The sequence below is a fragment of the Haliotis cracherodii genome, unplaced genomic scaffold (genome assembly GCF_022045235.1).
Source record: "Haliotis cracherodii isolate W230 unplaced genomic scaffold, xgHalCrac1.p SCAF_2, whole genome shotgun sequence".
In the NCBI taxonomy this organism is placed as follows: domain Eukaryota; kingdom Metazoa; phylum Mollusca; class Gastropoda; order Lepetellida; family Haliotidae; genus Haliotis; species Haliotis cracherodii.
The window spans coordinates 61,469,836-61,494,659 of record NW_027266275.1 but is presented as its reverse complement, the minus strand read 5'-3'; the positions used below and the strand labels follow the sequence as shown (position 1 = coordinate 61,494,659).

General features: G+C 40.8%; 2 protein-coding genes across 2 annotated transcripts; one reads left to right on the top strand and one right to left on the bottom strand.

Annotated features, from left to right (window-relative positions):
- Positions 1-235: 235 nt before the first annotated feature.
- On the bottom strand, positions 236-6,383 carry LOC139469374 (endonuclease III-like protein 1). Its single transcript, XM_071251533.1, has 4 exons — positions 5,901-6,383; positions 4,512-4,682; positions 1,605-1,870; positions 236-607 (listed from the first exon to the last, which is right to left on the bottom strand). Exons 1-4 carry the CDS (start codon positions 6,327-6,329, stop codon positions 268-270), a joined length of 1,206 nt encoding a protein of 401 aa, XP_071107634.1. The 5' UTR covers positions 6,330-6,383; the 3' UTR covers positions 236-267.
- Positions 6,384-6,659: 276 nt separating this feature from the next.
- On the top strand, positions 6,660-24,535 carry LOC139468319 (phosphoribosyl pyrophosphate synthase-associated protein 1-like). The gene is made up of 9 exons (XM_071250208.1): positions 6,660-6,806; positions 7,197-7,249; positions 9,884-9,950; positions 10,083-10,255; positions 12,467-12,582; positions 13,522-13,738; positions 15,218-15,288; positions 17,301-17,447; positions 18,671-24,535. The coding sequence occupies exons 1-9, from the start codon at positions 6,721-6,723 to the stop codon at positions 18,827-18,829; spliced, it is 1,089 nt and encodes a 362-aa protein (XP_071106309.1). The 5' UTR covers positions 6,660-6,720; the 3' UTR covers positions 18,830-24,535.
- The last annotated feature ends 289 nt before the right edge of the window (positions 24,536-24,824 follow it).

Sequence of the window (24,824 nt, the reverse complement as noted above, 5' to 3'; positions counted from 1 at the left end):
CTTGTCCTAAGAGACGACTATTGGGATCGGCTGGTCGACTTGCTGACTTGGTTGATGCATGTCATCGTATCCCAACTGCTAGACTCGATGCTCATGATGTCAATTACTGGATTGTCTGGTCCTGACGCGATTATTTACTCGAATATTGCTGAGTGCGGTATTAAACAACAAACAAACAAACAAAACATGAAATATATGACTATTTTTATATGTCTAAATATCTTTGGTTAAAACTTTAAACCTACATCAGATACCTCTTATGTAGCACTAAACATCATCTGGTTCCTGCTTTATCAAAATGCCTTGGCAACCTCTAGATGACCTTGACCTAACTGTTGCTTCAGTGGATGACAGATGTTCATCGTCAATACAAGATGCATCAACTTCACACTTGATGTCTCGCAAATCTACATCTTCCTCAGGTGAGACAACACTCTCTTTGAGCGCTTCTTGTTTAACCTTGGCCTTGCCTTTCTGTTTGACACTTGACCTTGAAGCTGAAGGACATATGTTTTGGTTGAGACACTGATGACACTTGGGTCCAACAGGCAGACATGTCTGCTGGCCAAACCCCACCAGTAGATGGTTGATATCATGCCAGTATTCCCTGGGTAGAAGGAAGAAGAAACAGTCACATGAACAACCAAAAACTAACTTCTGAAAGTTAACAGAGAATTAAGAGGACGTTCAAATAAAAAAGGTCAAATCAAGGTCAATACTTAAAATAATAAATAACACAAAAAACAGAACATGTGAGTTGAGCCCTATCATTATGTTGTGAATAATCAACTGCATACATACCAAATTTCATTACACTTACTTGTTTGTTTGTTGTTTAACGCGGCACTCAGCAATATTCCAGCTATATGACGGCGGTATGTAAATAATCGAGGCTGAACCAGACAATCCAGTGATTGACATCATGAGCATCGATCCATGCAATTGGGATGCGATGACATGCATAAAGCCAGTCAGCAACCCTGACCACCCAATCCCATTATTTGCCTCCTACAACAAGCATAGTCGCCTTTTACGGCAAGCATGGGTTGCTAAAGACATATTCTACCTAGGATCTTCTAGGGTCTCTACCTTTACAACAAACATGACCATGAAGTGATCATTAAAAGGTTTTCAATTTGCTGCAGTGGCAGCCATGTTGAAAATTGAATTTTAACATATTGAACAAAATGGGGAGTCGTAACCATGGGAACTGGAGGGAAGCTGCATGCCAAACTTCAACTTTACTTGTCCACTGGTTAAGGAGAAGAAAGTATTGTGACATAAGCCCCCTTGAATTTAAGGTGACTTTACATTCTTAAGTTGCAGTAGCAAAAGTATAATGTTTATGATTGATGGACAAACAGAGGCGTGTTCAGGAGGGCGAGCAACCGCGCAAGAGTACAGTAAGGCAATTTCACGCCTTTCTGAACGGGAGGTGCGTACTCGCTCTTGCAGCACAGCATCCAAAATGGCGTCATTTTTTTATGGGTCTGAGATGGCTGGCGATATGTGCAATATCACAAGCACCCGCCTTCCTGAACACGCCTCCGGATGAAATCTCCCATGAACCTGCTTGCACTGAGGGGGGATAACTCTGAACCTACCTAGGCAGCCACTCCTCCAGGGCTATCCGTGTCTGTTCGGGCTGCTTGGTCGGTTTCTTGAACCAGTGAAGACGGTTGGTGATGCGATGAACGTGTGTATCCACCCCTATCCCTGACATGACATTCCACGCACACTTCATGACCAGATGGGCCATCTTGGGACCCACCCCCGGCAGTTTACACAAGTCCTCAACAGATCCTGGGATGTCCTTCTCATACTTGGTCCTCAGGATCTCGGATGTCCTTTTGATGTACTCAACCTTTCTCTGAATACAGGAACAAGCATTCAATACCAGTCTTAACTGGGTTGGGTCAAGTGATTCACGCAATCATGGATGGGACAGTACCACACAAACAGTCAGTCACACAGTCTGACCACCTGGTCCACCCCTTTACCATCTTCCAATGGCGAACGTGTCCACTATCCTATCCAAGCCTAGTTTCTACCCTTGCCACATCAAGGCCACTTTTCTTGGCTCGACCCTTGCGCCACCTCTCGTAGATCACAAGTTGTGCCCCTTGTAATGAAAACGTGATATCCAATCAGATCGCTGTTTTATCTCGTATACTGGTAGCTTCCATAGACTACCACAGGTGACAACCTGGTTGATTTCATCCCTGACACAAAAACATAGGCAATCGTTGGGATATTTAAAAGATGAAAAAGACCTGTCAACAAAGACTTGCATTGGTGTACTAGACGTTGATGGTGATTTTGTGAAACGTTGTCTGATTGGACTACTGATATGTGCGATAGTCCAATCATATTTAGCACAGGAAAGTGGGCTTGATGTGGCGAGGGTGGAAACAAGACTTTGATTACAAGGCTAGTGGACGCTCTTGCCTCGGGAAGAGGCCCCTTCTCCACTTACAACCAGCAATGACTGCTGGGACCAACTCAAACCAGGTCCCCATGAGGTTTTCCATAATAATGAATACATTGAATTGCTAGTTTATCACATGCCTTTTTTCAAAAGTGGGGAAGTAGGCTTTTTATTTTATATCTTATTTTATATTAAAGTCATCAAGTTGAAGACAAGGCGACTTGGTACTGACAATAGATGAAATAACGAAGATAATAAATAAACACTGATTTCAACAGTAGCAGTCGGATGTATCTGTGTCAAACCTATTTTCGATTTTCCTGACCCAACTTGTACTCTTTGAAACTAATGTTATATTTGGGATAACACTTTCTTAGTAAAGTACAGATTCTAGTACTTTTTTGGGGTTGAGTCCCCTAGTGCTGGCGATTAGGTGCCTCACCCTGGCAGGTGTGGGTTCGAATCCCGGACGGAACTCAACCCAAAAAAAGTACTAGAATCTGTACTTTACTAAGAAAGTGTTATCCCAAATATAACATTAGTTACATTTGACCACTTTCTAAATGGCATTGTGTATTCATTGTACTCTTTGAGTTTATGATTTTTTCCTCACCTGACATTAACTTATCAAGTGTCCCATAAGCACACATGTTGAAGAGTCATAGACTCTGGCAAAGGGCAGGCATACCAGTCTTTAGCGGTTTGCACACCCTCTTATAGTTTCCAAATAGCTAGCACCATCTTGAGAGCTGACAGCAAGCAGACAGTAGGCAGATGCACACCGACTGTTGGTTGTAGACCAGTTTATGGCATGTCGTAAACATGAAATGGCTGTTAGACAGCTGATGCCGTTACTGTGTTCAAAACATTTCCTTCGGACAAATATAATTAATTTGTCTTGGTGGGTTTCGTCATGAGTTGGGCATGATGATAATCTAGCAATTGATATATCATGACCTAACTGACCCATAAACATAATAACTAACATTCAAACAAATCTGATGCTCTGCGGTACTGAGTGTTTACTGGCTTAGAACTGAATCAGTTGTTTTTTAATATTTGTTTGTTGTTTAACACATCACTCAGCAATATCCTATGATGGCCTGTAAAATACTGAATCAGGGCCAGAGAAACCAGTGACTGATCTTATGAGCACCTGTAAATTCCATCGAAGTACAATGACACACACCCTGTGAAGATAGGGGTGAGAATAGGTCTTTAGCAACCCATGCCATGTGAGGTGACAATCGTAAGAGGCAACGAACGGGATTGGGGGTTCAGACTCGCTGACTTGGTTGATGCATGTCACTGTATCCCAATTGTGTAGGTTGATGCTCATAATATCAATCACTGGATTGTCTGGTCCAGACTCGATTATTTGCAGACTGACATCATATAACTGGAATATTGCTGAGTGTGGAGCTAGACAACAAACAAACAATGACACACAAGCAACCTAGTCACCGAACAATCTGGCCTCTTACAACAAACATTGGTTGCTTGGCATGAACACTAGCCAGGAGTTCCAACAGATACGGCGCTCAATCTCATTAAAATCAGATCTTAGTTTCCGCTACCGCTAAACAAAGATCTGAGGACATCCCATTACGGGTCACGTCAGAACGACCTTTCGCGAATTTGACCGACCAATGAAATGACTAACAAGAAAACGACATTAGCCAATCAGAAGGCAGCTTTCTCGAGCTTTACGACACTAGTTTCAAACTGGCAACTACGCTTCGAAACATATTCTGACGTATTCTCGATTAAAAAATTAAAACTAATAAGAACATTCTAGAATGGCTTAGAGATGTCCTAGATTGTGTGGATATAATCATAAAACCTGTAACTGTCGTTCGGAATACCCCGTGTTAAATATTTCTTGGTTGCATGATTAGAAAATATATCCAAAGGTCACTTTCATGATCTGGTAAGCGACGCTCTGATTGGTTGGATGAAAGGTCGTTCTGACGTGACCCGTAATGGGATGTCCTCAGATCTTTGTTTAGCTATAGCGAGAACTAAGATCTGATTTTAATGAGATTGATACGGCACTGAAACAAGAAAGTACAGATGTAATTACCCTCCAGAAGCCTACAGGGTAGATTAGCTGTCCCAGTTTATCATCCGATGTTGCTAAAATGTTGTCAATGTTGCAGCCATGTTGGCGCAGTTTTGCCATCGCTGCTGACGTCACTTGGTCCTTTGTTTGACTTGACAGCATCAGCGACAACAGTACTTGGTAACGAAACACCTACAACACATGCAAAATACAAAATATTAATTGCGTCATTGTGTTGTCATGGTAGTATGGCTGGACCATCTCACACTTCATATGTCAATACCCTGAAAATTAAATTATGCAGTCCTCTGGTCTCAAGTGCCCTGACACAAGTCAGTCATATTTGTAAACATTAACTGTTGAGGTTATCCTAACTGGAATTCATATTTTATATTTACCGATATTACTGACTATGATCTGAACCCAAAGATAAAACCCTGCTCAAACTAAGCAAGCAACAATTACTCCCATGCAAAATGTGAATAAAACGATACTTAAGAATTGGCTTTCACTTTGTGTGAGTTCTTTGGAGTATGAACCGTTATAGAGTGAGGACCAAACTGTATGAATGTCGGAGCTAGCAATGACGTTCATACAATGTTTGGCCCTTACTCTTTGTAAAGTAAATAGATTGGTAAAGTCATAGATTGCTGTAGACAGTCACCGCCAGCCTAGACGCGGATTAAGTCATTACTACCATAGTTTGGATGTGCATTTCTTCGTTTTGTTCACTAGGATGGGTCGTAGCAAGGATATTCATGAACGACCGTGCAGTCAAACCCTGACTTTTCTCAATGTATACTAAAACACTGAGTTCACGTTTAAAGGGTCTGAACATGCCAAATGATCAGAAAGAACGCTTCTGTACGTAATCGTGCTGGGGAATTCCCAGCGGTTTCCCCAGGAATGTGGAAGTAGTCTGTTAAAGTTTACGTCATTTTAAGAACCTGGTCTCATGAAAAATGTAAGAACGTCAAATTGTGTCGGTTTTTTTAACGTCAATTTAAGGTGACCGACCTCTAATCCAATTGAAAAGCCATATATCGTGTAAACTTCAAATTAAACAATTATTTGTTATCATCTCTTTGCTATGTCATTTATACATTATATTATTAATGCAATTTATACTTCGAGTCACCATTGATTCGAACACGGACTTGTAGAACAATTATAGGTCTGTGATTCAAATCAGAGCATCACTGTGTCATATTATTCATTTGTGATCTACTACTGTATCAGTGCCGTAGCCAGCCGGGGGGCGGGGACTTGGCCCCCCCTAGATTTTTCATAGAAACAGTTTTATTTGAATCAAGTTTGGGACAAGTGATACTTGTACAAAAATTTGCCCCCCTGTCAAAAAAAGTTAACTACGGTCTTCTGTATGAATGACATTTATACATAGTACGTCACCTCTGGAGAAGCCTGAGTGTCACTAATGACGTCACAACCCATGGTATCCACGGGTGCGTCTCTCCTGCTCCTCATCTGGTAGATATTCTTCAGCTGATTCCTCCAGTTGGGTGGCTCCCATTTCTCTCGCTTCACGTCAACTTCAATGTTGTCACTCTTTTTCTTTTGCTTAGCTGCTTCTTGTTTGACACTTGAGTTTTTCTGGTCCTCATACTCAATCTTTATATGCTTCCTTTTAGCTGCAAATGCTTTCAACCCTTTGACGACAACATTGGTGTGTTTGTTTACATTTATCTCAGTGTCTATTTCAGTCACCTTACCTGTCGTTTTGTTTTTAGCTCGTGTAAAATATGATGATTTCGACATGATAAGACATATGCGTATGGGTAAACATCCACCATATAATGCAGATTTGAGAAATATTGTCATCAGACAGATACCTTATCTTATTCTCATGTACATGTTTACATTTTGATGGAAGCACATGACTTTTCCCGCGGTGCAGTAAACTCCACCACAACACATGTGAAACTTAGATGAGTGTATTTCGTGTCCTAAACATCGATGCGCGGAGTTTACTTTTTACCCCAGTTGGTTTCTATGTTGTGCGATTATTTTCAGATGGGGTGTTATTTGTAAGATATCGTTTCATACTGAAACATATTTCGCTTCGAAGATTATTATATACCATGAAAACACTGCTCGTAGCATTAACGCGCGGAACGACACCCATAAACCGGGGATAAAGGTCAAGGACATTTCGTGTTGTGTACATGAGTAAAGCGAACACGGCTCAGACAAGACTTTCATACACGAAGCGATGAGTATTCTAACAACGGGGACAAAATGTCCAATGATTGTTCTGGCTGGCAACTCTCACACGGAGCTAGCCAACTCCATTGCGAAGTAAGAATGACAGGGCTATTTTACTCTTATTTTCATGATCGCTGTTCAAAAGGAGACATGCATGCGTGTTTCTGAGATTGTGAGCCAGGGCGAGGGGATTGTAGAAGCGCTTCTTACACCGCAACGCTCGTCACGTTTCCTAACCTAGCTTACTGTTTGTACAAAGAAAATATCTTTATAACATTATTCATTATAAACAATCAACATGGGTTAAAAACCGTGTCACAATAAAACAAACCAGACAAAAGTAATATTGATGAGTAAGCCCAGTGCTCACAGAAAAAAAGAAGTGTTTTTCGGGTTCATTGATACTCATGTATTTTAGCAGTTTACTCAAGTTTAGTACAACTAGAAATCATCTTGAACCTAGAACATGCTTGTCTGTTTCAGACGTCTTGGCACCAGGCTGGGTGAGGCATCTGTCTACCACAAGACCAACAGAGGTATACATTGTATAATGTAGGCCCAAACACCATCAAACATTAATGAATTTGAATCTGAAAAACCATCAACAGTATTCTTGCATATTACACTTGTTTTGAGACATATTGTGAGCTGGCTCATTGAAATTTTAACCCCTGACATACAATCAGTACATGTACTTTTAAGAATTTTTTATAACAATATTTATCTATCACGGCCTAGTCTTATTTGTTAGTAAATTGCCAATATTTACACCATGTACACCATTAATAAGAAGACTCTTTTCAGGAAAATAAGTTTTTTATCCCAGTCCTGTTTCTTTCTGACCCCCAACCCCACCCTGGACAGACCCGGGCTTTTGATTTTTGATATGGGAAGATTAGATTTAGGACCTGGCCTTCACAATGGATCACTCGATTGTCATTGTTGTCATACGTGTGGATCACTGCCCATGAAGTGGACCATGGATTTTCATTGGCCCTAAACTTCTATATGCAGACAGGGGCCCTGTCTTCTCAGGTGCCACAATTGGCAGTACAGAGTTGTGTCCCTTGGGCATGCCAGAAATGTTTGATCTTGGGCTCGTATCCCAGTTTGCCCCGATGATGTTTCTGGGTTGTGCTTATGGGTTTCACCAAAGTGGTAAACGTCTGAGACCTGCATGCAGCATCACTTCGGGCTTTCCTCCCAAATCAAGCTGACACGCTGTGATAAACTGTAAATCTCAAAGGATTTTCTGAGCAAGAAAGTGGGAAAACTGCGAGTGACACACACTCGCAATAGGTTTTTCATGACAGTTATTTTTGCAGACCAACAACAAACAAAACCTGCAAGGAATCATATTTCTTTAATTCACTTCCACACATTGTCAGACCAGCCAGTACATAATAAAATGAATGATCCCCTCATCTTGTTTCCCTGTCTTCAGCAACCCATGCTTGCGGAAAAAGGTGACTATGCTTGTCGTAAAAGGCGACTAACGGGATCGGGTGGTCAGGCTCGCTGACTTGGTTGATACATGTCATCGATCCCAATTGCATGGATCGATGCTCATGATATCAATCACTGGATTGTCTGGTCCAGACTCAATTATTTACAGACCGCCGTCATATAGCTGGAATATTGCTGAGTGCGGCGTTAAACAACAAACAAACCAACCAACCAACCCTATTACACACTGTCACTCAGTGTCTCAAGTAACACTTGTAAACATGTTTTTCTGCTGCATGCACAAATTTGTTGTCCATGGACAGACAGTCACAGGTATAAGTGACCCCCTCACAGGTAGTCATGTGTATGTGTAGCAGGGACCCGTCTTGCGTACATGTTATGTCCTTTACTGGTCAATGGTCTAATTAGGATTGTTCACCAACCTGCCCTATCTCATCAAGTTGCTTACATAAGCCTGAGAAGTAATCTAGACATACGCCAACCAGCCTAATCTGTGAGATAAACACACTACTCCAACCACCCTTGTCAACTACGATGGTTCATTCCCAGTTGTCAGACATCCCATTTGTCAGACGACCAAATCATCCGACAGACCAGTCAGTTGTGACCAGTGTAACTGCCTGCCTTTGAAAGTTCAGTTTCAACCTTGTCGAACTAGACTGGAATTTCTGGGCTTGATGGGCGGTCGGATAGCCTAGTGGTTAAAGCGTTCGCTTGTCACGCTGGAGGCCTGGGTTCGATTCCCAATGTATAAAGCCCATTTCTGGTGTCCCCCGCCATGATATTGTTGGAATATTGCTGAAAGCGGCGTAAAACCATACTCACTCTGGGTTCAATCATAGGGCCACCAGTGGCTATTGCAAGTTATGTCCCTGCTGTGTCCCTCCTATTGACCAATCAAATTAAACCTCTTATATCACTTGCATTAGCTTCAAATAAAATGGCAGCCCCCAGTCAAGACAATCTGATCGAGGATCAAGATCTGTATTGTAATAAAACGGGCCTTACCTCACAGAGTCGAATCACGTGAGCACCGTGATGAAAAACATGAAAAGATTTTGAAAATAACTGTCAAGGCTCAGTTAATGGTACACATCCTTTGCAAATCCTGCAGTCGGCCCAAATCTGCATGTTGAAGTTCATGTTGTGTACGAACCCGATGCCGATTTTGTTTCTCAATTTTGATTGGACTATGCCTAGAATCGTTAGTCCAGCCAAAATATAACTCCGTAATTCCCAGCCTATTTCGGCAAGGGTGGAAACTGGACTTTCACAGTCAGTTAACTCCCTTGCCTTTGGAGGCTGTGCAGAGCCGTGATATGGCTGAAATAATGATACAAAACAACATTCAATCACTCATTTCATTGTAGTGAGTGAGTGAGTTGGGTTTTACGCCCCTTTTAACAATATTCCAGTTATATCGCGGCGTGTCAGCTTAATGTGGGAGGAAAGCCCGAAGTGATGCAGGTCTCAGACGTTTACCACTTCGGTGAAACCCACGAGCACGTGTATGGTGCTGACAAACCTAGAAACATAATCGGGGCGAACCGGGATTCAAACCCACAATCATAAGTTTCTGGCGTGTCCAGGGGACGCAACTCTGCACAGCGAATCGTGGCACCTTAGACGACTGGGCCACCCGTGCACCCCTCATTTCATTGTAAAATAGATTGTTTACCTGCATCACAATGCTTCTGCTTCAGAGACAACTGTGGAGATCAAGGAGTCTGTCCGGGGGAAGGATGTCTACATCATACAGACAGGCACTAAGTAAGTGGCCCTCTACGCCTCTCCAGATTTACTTCATTGGTTCAAGATATGTCGTGAACATGTCGAAAGGTGCAATTATGTAATTGAGATGAATGAACTGTTCAAACAACTGTTCTGCCACTCTGATTGCAGGGATGTCAACAACGACATCATGGAGCTGCTTATCCTCGCCTATGCCTGCAAAACCAGCTCAGCTCGCAACATCATCGGCGTTATACCATATCTGCCGTACTCCAAACAGAGCAAGATGAGGAAGAGAGGCTCTATTGTCTGCAAGCTGCTAGCCACCATGCTGGGCAGATCAGGTACAGTGTCTTCACAACAAGCTTCGGGGCGGTGGGGTAGCTTGGTGGTTAAAGCGTTTGCTAATCACACAAAGCAATGGTTCGATTTCCCATCTGGGTACTATGTTTGAAGCCTATTTCTGGTGTCCCCCATGTGGTATATTGCGTGAATATTGCGTTAAACCTCACTCTCTCTCTCACTCACTTTCTGTGCAACCTACCCATGAAGATTGAGGTTAGAATAGGTCTTCAGCAACCCATGCTTGTCGTATTAGGCGACTAATCGGATCGGGTGGTCAGGCTCGCTGACTTGGTTGATGCATGTCATCGATCCAAATTGCATGGACCAATGCTCATGATAGCAATCACTGGATTGTCTGTTCCTTACTCGATTATTTACAGCCCGCTATCATATAGCTGGAATATTGCTGAGTGCGGCTTTGAACAACAAACAAACAAACAAGTACCTTGTAACATATACCTTGTACAGCGATAGAAACTAACATTTTTAATCCACTGGTCATTATAATGATAACATACAGAAAAAAACATAAAATTGGCCAATTTCTACTAGTCCTTATGATACCTTTACTATTGGGCAGTTTGGCAACAACTATAGGACCAGTGCTAATTTTTAACTCTGTTGTATTTCGGTCTGACTCACATCACTATGAAGTGTGTTACAATGTATATCTTGTATATCAGGTCTGACTCACATCACTATGAAGTGTGTTACAATGTATATCTTGTATATCAGGTCTGACTCACATCACTATGAAGTGTTACCATGTATATCCTGTATATCAGGTATGACTCACATCACTATGAAGTGTGTTACCATGTATATTCTGTATATCAGGTCTGACTCACATCACTATGAAGTGTTACCATGTATATCTTGTATATCAGGTCTGACTCACATCACTGTGAAGTGTGTTACAATGTATATCTTGTATATCAGGTATGACTCACATCACTATGAAGTGTGTTACAATGTATATCTTGTATATCAGGTCTGACTCACATCACTGTGAAGTGTGTTACAATGTATATCTTGTATATCAGGTCTGACTCACATCACTATGAAGTGTTACCATGTATATCCTGTATATCAGGTATGACTCACATCACTATGAAGTGTGTTACAATGTGTATCTTGTATATCAGGTGTGACTCACATCACTATGAAGTGTTACCATGTATATCCTGTGTATCAGGTCTGACTCACATCACTATGAAGTGTGTTACAATGTATATCCTGTATATCAGATCTGACTCACATCACTGTGAAGTGTGTTACAATGTATATCCTGTATATCAGATCTGACTCACATCACTGTGAAGTGTGTTACCATGTATATTCTGTATATCAGGTCTGACTCACATCACTGTGAAGTGTGTTACAATGTATATCCTGTATATCAGATCTGACTCACATCACTATGAAGTGTTACCATGTATATCCTGTGTATCAGGTCTGACTCACATCACTATGAAGTGTGTTACAATGTATATCTTGTATATCAGGTATGACTCACATCACTATGAAGTGTGTTACAATGTATATCTTGTATATCAGGTCTGACTCACATCACTATGAAGTGTGTTACAATGTATATCTTGTATATCCGGTCTGACTCACATCACTATGAAGTGTGTTACAATGTATATCTTGTATATCAGATCTGACTCACATCACTATGAAGTGTTACCATGTATATCAGGTATGACTCACATCACTATGAAATGTGTTACAATGTATATCTTGTATATCAGGTCTGACTCACACCACTGTGAAGTGTGTTACAATGTATATCTTGTATATCAGGTCTGACTCACATCACTGTGAAGTGTGTTACAATGTATATCTTGTATATCCGGTCTGACTCACATCACTGTGAAGTGTTACCATGTATATCTTGTATATCAGGTCTGACTCACATCACTATGAAGTGTTACCATGTATATCTTGTATATCAGGTCTGACTCACATCACTATGAAGTGTTACCATGTATATCTTGTATATCAGGTGTGACTCACATCACTATGAAGTGTGTTACAATGTATATCTTGTATATCAGGTCTGACTCACATCACTGTGAAGTGTTACCATGTATATCTTGTATATCAGGTCTGACTCACATCACTATGAAGTGTTACAATGTATATCCTGTATATCAGGTCTGACTCACATCACTATGAAGTGTTACAATGTATATCTTGTATATCAGGTCTGACTCACATCATCACTATGGACCTCCACCAGAAGGAGATCCAGGCCTTCTTTGACGTGCCTGTTGACAACCTCCGAGCTTCTCCATTCCTTGTTGACTACGTCAAGGAGTTTGTGAGTATAGAAAAATATTTCTCCTGCTTTCAAGTATTTCAATTTCTTTTAGAATTGTAAAGTGTAGTTTAGTATAGTGACTGGTTACACATGAATAGATAGCAAACAATACACACACACACACCAATCTCATTATAATCAGATCTTAGTTTCTGCTGCTGTTAAACAAGGATATGAGGACATCCCATTACAACTCACTTCAGACAGTGTTCTCAAACTTTGACCAACCAATGAATTGACTAACAAGAACTCGACAAAAAACTATCAGAAAGCAGTTTCTCAAGCTTTACGGCACTGGTTTCAAGCCTGCGATGTCTTTACAGACTTTGAAAATACTTTGACTAAGTTCTCGATACAAAATATGAAAACTGACCAATAGAACATTCTGGAATGTCTCATAGATGACTGAGATTGTATGGCCCAGGGGCTATGGACAGTCTCTTCTGTTTCAAATGTTTATCCCATTGAAAAGCGAGATGGAATATGATTTTGTCGGAATCAGTCGTGCAGCTCATAAAGTTTTGTTGTTCGGAATACCTTCTGTAATCTTTGTCAAAGTTGCTTGATTAGAAAACACAGTCCAACTGTCACTTTCCCGATCTGGTAAGTGACGTTCTGATTGGTCTGATGAAAAATCCTTCTGACGTTCACCATAATGGGTTCTCATCAGATCTTTGTTTAGCGGTAGCAAGAACTAAGCTCTCGTTACTCACAATATCGGGGTCGGGTGGTCAGGTTCACTGACTTGGTTGATGCAGATCATCGTTTCCCAATTTCATGAATCGATGCTCATGATATCAATCACTTGATTCGATGACATACAGACTGCCGTCGCATACCTGGAATATTGCTGAGTGCAACATCAAACAAACTAAGACAATACAGATTTTCTAGAAATATAGATACCAGGGTAGCTTGTCCTCTTTCCTGGGTTGACAGATTCCTGACTACAGAAATGCTGTAATAGTTGCCCGGAACCCCAACTCTGTGAAGCGAGCATCCTCATACGCAGAGCGGCTGCGACTCAGTATTGCCGTCATCCACGGCGAGGAGAAGATAGAGGAGTTGGGATGTGATGGGAGGAACTCTCCCCCTCCTCTGCCCGAGGAGGAACAACTCCCAAGGAACCATGAGTTTGGGATAGAGACTCTACCAAGTAAACCCCGGCGATACAACCTCCCCTCATGTGAAATGAAATGGGAACTTAAGGCTTGATTGTTAGGTCCAGGTCAAAATGTAAACATTTTACCCACGTAAGAATTTCAAGAAGCCAGCCTACTGTAGGGAGCCTAAAATGACATATACTTTCGAATGTGTTATATGACTTCGGAAAGTGATAAAACAGAACAGGTATAAGTTAAAACAAAAATAGTTTTATTTTGTTATAAGTCATCAGACACCAGTTATATAAAAAAACAGGGGGCACGGGTGGCCCAGTCTTCTATGGCACTGCGATTCGCTGTGCAGAGTTGCATCCCTTGGGCACGCCAGAAACTTATGATTGTGGGTTCGAATCCCTGTTCGCCACGATTATGTTTCTAGGTTTGTTACCATACCCTTGTGGGTTTCACCGAAGTGGTAAACGTCTGAGACCTGCATCACTTAGGGCTTTCCTCCCACATTAAGCTGACACGCCTCAATATAACTGTAATACTATTGAAAGCGGCGTTAAACCCAACTCACTCACTCAAAGCAGTCTTCTTTGCAGAATTGCAATTGTTAAGATTATTATCCTCTTCATGAAATTACTACCTTGTTGTAGTCTGTGCCTTTGTGGAGATGGTAAAATAATTTGGTTTCAATTTTTTTGCCACCATTTTTCTTGATGGCAACCAACAGGCATGCATTGTAACTAAACTCTTCGCCACACTGGAGCACACAACCATAGTAAATAGTGAATAAGTGCTTGCATATATCTGTGTTTGGAGCTTTCATTAGCTGTAACTAGGAAGGGAAAAGTTCAGATTTACCAGCATAACATATATTTTTAGCGAGAATGACGAGGTCTAAAACATGCTATATTTTTCATACGTCGCACCTGTTTGTTGCCGCGATATCTCAAGAACTAAACACTGGATTGTCTTCATATTTGGAACTATGGTGTATATACAGACACCGCAGACACCAGTCGATTTTGGTGACCTTAACTTAATTTTCAAGGTAACAGCAGGGAAATCTGTTATTCGAGATGGAAAACAGTGTTGCTGCGATATCTCAAGAACTAATTTCTGGATTCCTTCATGTTTGGAGGTATCTAACACAGAAAATAATATTATTCAAAAGGAATAAAATATTTGGAAAAAAAACACATATCGCATAAGGCGGCGGGGGACATTTCGTCACTTTGTGACAAATACTTGTTTACTCGCATTTTTGTTCTTGACGGAAACGTAGTTGCCAAAGTCAGTTTTAGACAAGGCGTCACCAGGTGACTGACACATACATATTGGTCACAAAGTGCAAAACTGAATCGCCATGGCTACCAAATTAGTCACAATATTGAGGCCTGCAGATCTGAGTTGGAATTATGCGGTACACAACAACATTGAACTATGTAGACTCTCATAATGATTGTGTAATGTTGAATATTTCTGGCTGTGGATGTCATGTCAACTTATCTAATTCTGTCTTCCAGCAATACTGGCCAAAGAGAAACCACCCCTGAATGTGGTGGGAGACGTTGGAGGCAGGATAGCCATTATTGTGGTGAGACTGGCATTTTGGTTAAGACATTATCTTGTAGGTGGAAGATCTTATTTATTCCCAACCATATGCCTTTAATTGTATCGCTTTTATAAACCTACTTTTGCCTTAGTGTTGTAGGTATCTTCCTATCTCATAGTGACCTTGTGAGAGGTACTGCTTTCAAGTGAGACGTGTTCAGAGGTTTTGCATTTGGATTGTAAGACCTAGGTTTTGTAATTGAAGATTTATATATCTGCTTTGATGTTTTGCATTTGAATTGTAAGACCTAGTTTTTGCAATTGAAGATTTATAAATCTGCTTTGAGGTTTCGCATTTGAATTGTAAAAACCTAGGTTAGTAATTCAAAATTTATAAACTGGCCTTTTGATATAAATATAATTTTGGGAAGAGAATTTATGGAGGTCAACTTCTATATTATGAGGAACACAACTTTTCGGAGTATATGCTTACTCCTTCATCAGGTGAATCATTAATTTTTTTCCTTATGTGTATCACTTCCAAATGCCTTTCAAAGACCTGAAAAGAATGTTGATTTTTGATTGGTCACAAAAGTCACAATTTATTTTGCATTCAAATTCCATGACGAGAATCATACCTGCAAATTCACATGTTGTGTTATATTTGTAACCCACTGTTTTAATAAAATGTGTTGCTATTGAGAAAAATAAAAGAATGGGCGTTATTGTAGGGGAGACAGCTCTGTTGCTGACGTGGGGTTACGTCATCTGCAGGAAGATTCTGTGTTATGTATAGGGGCATCTTCCCGAGGCAAGAGCGTCCACTAGCCTGTTTATAAAAAGTCTTGTTTCCACCCTTGCCACATCAAGTTAAATATGATTGGACTATAGCAATATCAATAGTCCAATCAGAGAACGTTTCACAAAATTCACATCCATGGCTGTACACCTTTGTATGGAAGTGATTTACCGCTGTCTGTCCTTGTTGACATGAATGTGTCTTTTTCATCTTTTAAACACCCCAACAATGTTTTTGTGTCAGAAATGAAATCTGGAATATTTTTGTTATCTGATAAACAAGGTCGTCGCCTATGGTAGTTGCCACCTTTGTGAAGCTATACGAGAACAGTGATCTGATTGGATATCGCGTTTCCATTACAAGGGGCACAACCCATTATCTACGCAAGGTGACGCCAGGGTCGAGCCAAGAAAAGTGGCCTTGATGTGACAAGGGTACAAACAAGACTTTGATATAAGCTAGTGGACACGCTTGCCTCTGAAAGATGGTATCGGGGAGACAACTCTGCCACTGCCATATTGTTATGTTCAAAATTTATGGAAGTCCTGACGTCACTGTGCCAAATTCCCAAACAATCTCATGAAAATCAGATCTTAGTTCTCGCTACCGATAAACAAAGGTCTGAGGAAATCCCATTACGGGTCATGTCAGACCAACCTTGCGCGAACTTTGATCGATGAATGGAATGACTGACAAGAAGTCGACATTAGCCAATCAGAAGGCAGCTTACTCGTGCTTTATGGCACTAATTTCAAATTGGCGACTACGCTTCAAAATATATTTTGACAAATTCTCAATTAAAAATTTGAAACCTGTACAAAAAAACATTCTGGAATGGCTAAAAGGTGGTCTAGATTGTATGGATTCAGTCCTTAACCCCGTAACTATCATTCGGAATACCCCGTGTAAAAGGTTTTCGAGGATGCATGATTAGAAATCCCATTCCGACTGTCACTTTCATGATCTGGTAAGCAACGCTAAGATTGGTCGGATGAAAGGTCGTACTGACGTGACCCCTACTGTGATGTCCTCACATCTTTGTTTAGCGGTAGCAAGAACTAAGATCTAATTTTAATGAGATTGAATTCCCAAATGAATACAATTTAAAGATTCATGTAATGGCTGCTTTCACACTCATAGCAGCAAAGATACTGGGAGGGTAACGAAGGCATCACAGGCTGGAGAAGAGCTTGGTAGCATGTGTAGGGGAGACAACTCAGCTACTGACCAGTCTGACGTATGGTTATGATTTGCAGGATGACATGGTAGATGACGTGTTGTTGTTTGTGAAGACAGCAGAGGCTCTGAAGGAACGAGGAGCTTACAAGGTGTATGTCATGGCCACCCATGGCCTCCTGTCTTCAGATGCACCAAGACTCATTGAAGACTCTTGCATTGATGAGGTAAGTCATTATATCTCAACACTTTCATGTTCAAGAGAGATGTTATATGAAGGGTTCGATGCATGCTCTGAGTCTCAGAAACATATTTTTGTGGGAAGTTCTGCGTCAAGTTCTGCCAGTTTGTTCACACAGGTTCAGCAAGTAGTTATGACGGTGCCCAACAATTACTGTGTATTAGGCTTGAAAAAATAAAAGAATTGGTTCTCAGGCAGTGTTTTGGGTTTTTTGGGGTTTTTTTTGCATTGTTCAAACCAGTATGTAACCAAATAAACAGTTGTGTACCATCAACCTGGGAAAGGGCCTTCCTACATAAACAAGCATACAAACTCCTATTGCCCCCATGACCATAACAGGAGATGCACAGTAAAACAGTGCACATGTAGAGGGAAGTAACTGTGTGCTATATTGGATTGAATTGTTTTTAAGTATTAGGATTTTTTTTGAATTTTTTTTTTAAAATGGAAATAAAAGCAAAATGTGCAGCAGACTTTATGATGATGCTGGCAGTACCTGAGAACTAAGACTATTGTGTTTTTAGCCTTATGGCGTCTCTGTTTTTGTCAATATTCTTATAATTACCAAGAAACCACCTCGTGAACGTGTCCTGTAAAGCAACAGCAGTCGTAGCGAAAATTACACTTCTCATATACATTCACAGGATTGCAGTAAATCATGTAACAAGACTTGGAACCTGTACAATCTTCGTCGCTGACCTGTCCTGTCCGATTTGAAAATGCGTTATTTGGAATCTGCTTTGGATTTCATGGACATTAGATCAAATGTCAAGTAGCTGAGGTTAAGTTTGTGAATGAAGCAGATGATATCACACAATCGAAATACGATCACCCCATACCATGCATACTGTTCATGGAATTCTAACAGTCTGCAGTCCTTGTGTTATTTGTTTACTATTTTCACGTTCATTTCCCTGAATTCGGGATACAATGTATATTTTCTGCGGAAGACAAACATGTTTTTGTTGCAAATTTAGTGATTGTGTATCTGCTGATGGTGTGCTTCACTCTGATTCGCTTTATAGACGGGGAATATAAATTAGTATTGATTTTGAAGTCTTGTACAGGGGGGTTGCCTCAAAGGTGGGGTCGCTTTATAGACGGCGATATGCGGTATAATCAATGATATTGGTTATGAAGCCAGCAACCTTGCAACCTGACAGTATAACCATGCCAAACAGTTACTAATAATATTGTTTTTCTGCACAGGTGGTTGTGACAAATACTGTACCCCACGAAGCTCAGAAGATGCAGTGCCACAAGATCAAGACAGTGGATGTCAGCGTCATGTTGGTGGAAGCCATCCGCAGAATTCACCATCGAGAGTCCATGTCCTACCTCTTCCGAAATATTGGTGTAGATGATTAATTATGCAAGCATGTGAGGAATGTACTCATTCAGGATCTCCTTCTGACCTGTCTGTGTCCTTCAGAGGTGAAGGTCACCTAGATGGTTTCATGTCTCATCAGAGTTACATCCCCTGTGTGTTCAACTCCCGATATGTTCCTATTCAGTTTGTGTTTAAACCTGTATGAAAAGCCCTATCAGTTTCCGAATGATAACTGTTTTCGAAATTTGAAATGAAAATTAAGAGGCCCTTGTCATGAAACTGATATCAAAAATCAAAATATGTAGATCACCCCTTGGATGCTGTTGCAGAAAACCTCAAGGAGGCCTCATCATGTCTGTGAGTGCTATGTTACCATGGTTACAACAATTATGAAGAATGTTCCCTGTTCTTGTATTTAAGTATGAAGTTTCACCATATGTTTCAGATTTTGTATGAAGATAACAAGTCATACATAGCGTACCTTTTTATCATGTAAGTCAAACATTAGTCAGGTAGAAGTACGTTTTCAATTGATAAATGTGTTTGTACCTATATATTTTGTGATGAATGACTTGTTTTCAAGTATCACTCGTATTCAGTGACACTGACATTTCACATTTGATACTTTGTTAATTGTCTCTATTTTCTCGTTATGACTTTCTTTCTGTTTGACCTCGTCTATCCACATACATAAGTGGGCCTTACAATCAGGAACTATTTTTCTATCTGACACTTGTGTCATCTCCTACTGTATAATGTTTTGTGATAGTGAGTCAGTAGGACATTATATCTGTACCTGTTAGGGGGACACGGGTGACCCAGTCGTCTGAGGCACCGTGATTCGCTGTGCAGAGTTGCTTCCCTTCGGCACGCAGAAACCTATGATTGTGGGTTCCAATCCCGGTTCGCCCCAATTATGTTTCTAGGTTTGTCAGCACCATACACATGCTCGTGGGTTTCACCGAAGTGGTAAATTTCTGAGACCTGCATCACTTTGGGCTTTCCACCCACATTAAGCTGACACGCTGCAATATAACTGTAATACTGTTAAAAGCGGCGTTAAACCCAACTCACCTACTCAATCACTAGGGTGGCATGGGTGACTGGTCACCCAAGGCACCCCAATTCACTGTGCAGAGATTCATCTCATGGGCATGCCAGAGACCTTGATCTTGACTTTGAATTCCAGTTTGCCCTGATTATGTTTCTAAGTTTGTCAGCACCATACCCGTGCTCTTGGGTTTCACCAGCGGTAAATGTCTGAGACCTGCATCACTACGGCTTTTCCTCCCACATAAAGCTGATATCCTGTCATAACTGGAATAGTGTTCACAGCGGCGTTAAACCCAACCCACTTAGTCACTCACTACTGTATCTATTAGAAGGTGATAGAACTTTACCAAGTAATGTCGGTTGTTTGGGATGGGACATTTTGTTTGTTTACTGATCAGATATGAATATTGTGTAGTGATTGTGAATTTGTTTCTATTCCTGCTTGTCCTGGTATGTTTTTTGTGTTCACTCTTCATCAGCTATTGTCAGTTGGGATGTTGTACAGCATCATAAGCTGTAGCGGGATCACTCGGGGTACATGGGGTTTATGCATCCAACGTTAGATTTTATACCACAAGCCTCTGGCTACACAGTATTTTATCGTGATCACCTGGAGCAATCAGATCTCATCATTCTGACATGGGGGCGGTCGGGTAGCCTTGTGGTTAAAGCGTTGGCTCGTCACACCGAAGACCCAGGTTCGATTCCCGACATGGGTACCATTCTGGTGTCCCCCGCCGTGATATTGCTGGAATATTGCTAAAAGCGGCGTAAAACCATACTCACTCATTCTGACATGTAGGTATGATAAATTCCATGCCACCTTTTCGCAAATATGAAGTAGTGCCGCAAAGAAGCATAGACAATAAGTCAAATTGACAAACATTTGGCAGTATCAATCAGCGAAATGTGACTATAGGCACATCGATGTAAACATTCTTTCAATCCAACTTGCAATCCAAACAATCACTTTAGCCTCAGACATCCTGGATTCTGAGTCCGACAGAGGCCGACATTGTACGACCAACCAAGAGAACAGAACCAACTTGGTTACGTGTTCCTGCAGTACAAGACAAAATGTCACCATGCACCTGTAAATCCATTCAAATCCTCCAATAACTTTATTTGACAACACTGAATCCCCTGCACTTAAAACATTAGACGTACAACCTGCAATCATTGAACTCATGAACAGATGGGGGGCATGGGTGGCCAAGTCGTCTAAGGCGCCACGATTTGCTGTGCAGAGTTGCATCCCTTGGGCACGCCAGAAACCTATGATTGTGGGTTCGAATCCCGGTTGGCCCCGATTATGTTTCTAGGTTTCTCAGCACCATACCCGTGCTCGTGGGTTTCACCGAAGTGGTAAATGTCTGAGACCTGCATCACTTCGGGCTTTCCTCGAACATTTAGCTGACACGCCGTGATATAACTGGAATACTGTTAAAAGCAGCGTTAAAAACCCAACTCACTCACTCACTCATAAACAGATGCCTCAATGAGACAGAACTCAGGCCTTCATGATGGGATTTACCTTATTTGCTCCCCCGTTTGTCTCTGTAGTAAAGGGGCGGAGGGGTAGCCCAGTGGTTAAAGTGTTTGCTCATCACCCCTAAGGCCCGGGTTCGATTCCCCACATGGGTACAATGAGTGAAGACCATTTCTAGTGTCCCCCCCACCCCCCAGTGATATTGCTATAATATTGCTAAAAGGGGTGTCAAAAACATTCTCACTCACTCACTCTATAGTAAGGTGTGAATTTGGTACATTTGTTACACAAGTGCATCTAACCAATAGAATGCACATCGATTAAATCATTCAGATCTTTAAACTACAGAAACAGACCAGCAGATATCCTTTCTGTGTGTAAATACAGGAACATAGTGTATGTATTTTGCACAATCACTGATTACACATGGAACACCATGACAAGATATATACATTTCTCACCTTTTGTGTTTTCAACATTTGTTGGACCCAGTAAAGCTTGACAGCTTTTTGTCCATAGCGCTTTCTTTGTTGGATTTTCATGTCATTATTTGGATTTTCTTTTTTATTGTTTCTTATGACTGAACAATGTCTTTACTTTCCATTCATTAGGTATCTGTCATGCTTCATGCAACTTTCTATACACTATGTACAGTATGCGGAACGTATGAGCACAATACAGTCATGCTTGTATAGGGTAAACTTACATTGCTGGCTTCAGTCCTCGTGTTTTATCAGCAAAATATAGTCGGGTGACAAATATTTGTAAATATTCAGTTTGAGATGAGTTTAGGGGGAGTGATCCATTTGATCTTGTTTGGGGGCAGAGCATTTTGAAAAAAATTCAGTTTTCTAATCTTCCTGAGGGAGAGGGTAGGCTGTCCACCTATCTTTCCCTACATAGTTACATTAGTTACTTCGATAAAACTCAAAACTTGATTTTAAAATTGAAGTCCAAACTTCCAGTAGCTTTGTCTGAGTCAACCTCTATATTCAACAAACTCACCAAGTGCCAGCCACAAGACGGTTGCAGCTAGTTGTAACTTGGAAAATGTGTTAATGTTCTCGTGAACCTCAAATGCAGCAACTCAAACAGGTTGCTTAATGTGTTTGTTGGATTTCAACCATGGCTGTTTCAAGGCCATCTTCCTGAGGCAAGGGAATTACCTGACTATAAAAGTCCACTTTCCTCCCTTGCTGACCTAGGCTGGAATTATAGATTGAAGGATTTGCAAAGCATGTGTACCGTCAATTTGGCGTCAACATATTCCAAATCTTTTCATGTTTATTTATGAAGGTGCTCATGCATTTTTAAGGTGCTCATGTGATTTGATGCACTTTGTGAAGTAAGACCCGTTTTATTACCCAAAAAAACTTGATTATCGATCAAATCATCTTAACTGCACGTCGCCATTTTGTTTGAAGCAAATGCAAGTGATATGAGAGATGGAATCTGATTGGTCAATAGGAGGGACATAGAAGGGACATAACTCATAATAGCCACTGGTGGCGCCACGAACGAGCCTAGGAATTCCAGCCTAGTTCGGCAAGGGTGGAAACTGGACTTTTATAGTCAGGTAACTCCCTTGCTCAGGAAGATGTTTTAAGGCAAGCTTTCTTGCAAATTGACGGGAAAACTTGATTTATGAAATGACTTTTGAAATAGGTTTATGAAATATGACTCAAAAAGGAAACTTGAGATAAGGCAGTGTTTGGTCAACACACACCTAAGGTTATTGTGGCATGCAAAATGGGGGAGATGGAGTGGCTTTTTATATTGGCATGTAGTTAAATACTTTCTCAAAGAAGTCCTGTGACAATTTGATCCTAACTCAATGTTTGTCTTTGCCTAAGATTTATGTCCTTACCAACAAAAGAAACTGGAGTATGATACATGTTGGTTAATATATGAAGATTTTAGATTGGTTTGGTGCACAAACGAACATACTGTTATGTTATGTGAACCAACACTCATGAAAACCATGGATCCTTAACTCGAAATGCACCATTTGTCTTGTGCAGGACTAGCGTGTAAAGTTTGAAAATCATGTGCAGTATATCATAAGAATAAGGACACAGTGGTAATACTTGACGGATTGTTAGTTGTGTCATTAAGTGGTACACATTGGAAACATCTCTTTACGTATATACTTCTCTATATGTTTCTATGTTTTGCGTTTCTTTTGGTGGTGAGTATATTATCCCTGGATACTTGTGCTTGTACTGAGGTTAATAAAACAGTTCTCTTGTGAAGTAATTAACATTTATGCTCACTAATTAATCAACCTGTGAAGGTATGGAGTAGAATAGGTCTTCAGCAACCCATGTTTGCCATAAAGGCGACTATGCTTGTCGTAAGATCGATTCTCATGATATCAATCACTGGATTTTCTGGTCCATACAATTATTTACAGACCGCCATCATATAGCTGGAATAATGCTGAGTGCAGCGTAAAACAACAATCAAACCAAACTAATTAATCTGAGCTCTCTGATATATCTGAAGTAATAAGGCAGCCTTATGAATCACTCATGCTTTGCTTGTCTACAGTTTGATAAAGCTCACTCCTTATCTTTAGTTCTGTAGTAGACGAGTCAGTACTCACCCCAACCTCTGACTTGGGCATAGCTAAAGCTGTGTTAAGTAACAGTGATTCTCAGTGTGTTCTTTTCATTTTTTCTTCATCAGTTTTACATCAGGAAGTAGTTTGAAGCCAACCTTAGATTTGTTTCTTTTCTTGTGATACGTGATAAGAGTGGAATACTGATAAAACCTGCGTTAAACTCAACTCATTCTGTTGCTGTGGATATCATGAAGGTAACCAAGGTGTGAACCCATTTCTGATGTCCCCTGCCATGATATTGCTGGAATATTGCTAAAAGCGGCCAAAAACCATACTCACTCATGAAGGTAACAGTCTCAACTCCTGTCCCATAGTTCATGTATATTTGTACACAAGAAGATATATCCGAGAACCTTGCATGTGATTGTCACCCAAGGATCTTCAAGTATCTCTTGATCAGTTTTATTTTGCCGTCTTATCTTCTCTGGTCGTATGTGTTGAAGTAAAGCATATCGTTGTGAGTTGTGGGTATGTGTCTAGTGTAAGTCATGTGTTGTGTCTCCAGCTCACATGTGCCCAGTATCCCTGTTATGTACTTGTCATGTTGACTATTCCAAATAAAGGTAGATATATTCCCAAGCTTGTGTCCATTGATCACATGTAGAATGGAACTGAAACATAGCACATGGCCACCCGGGATATGTAATAGTGATTTATTTACATCAATGAAAAAGACGTTTGTGAACAATAAACTTGGAAGCAGAAATAAAACTGTGTGTACACAATTTATATGGACAATCATTGCACAAGGTGAATTTTTTAGAAATGAATTATTATGCGTCTCGCCCTCAATGGTCGTCATTGAGGGAGGAGTCATGATCTGACCTGACTGACCAAGGTCCATGGGACTTCGTCCTGTTAGAGGTGG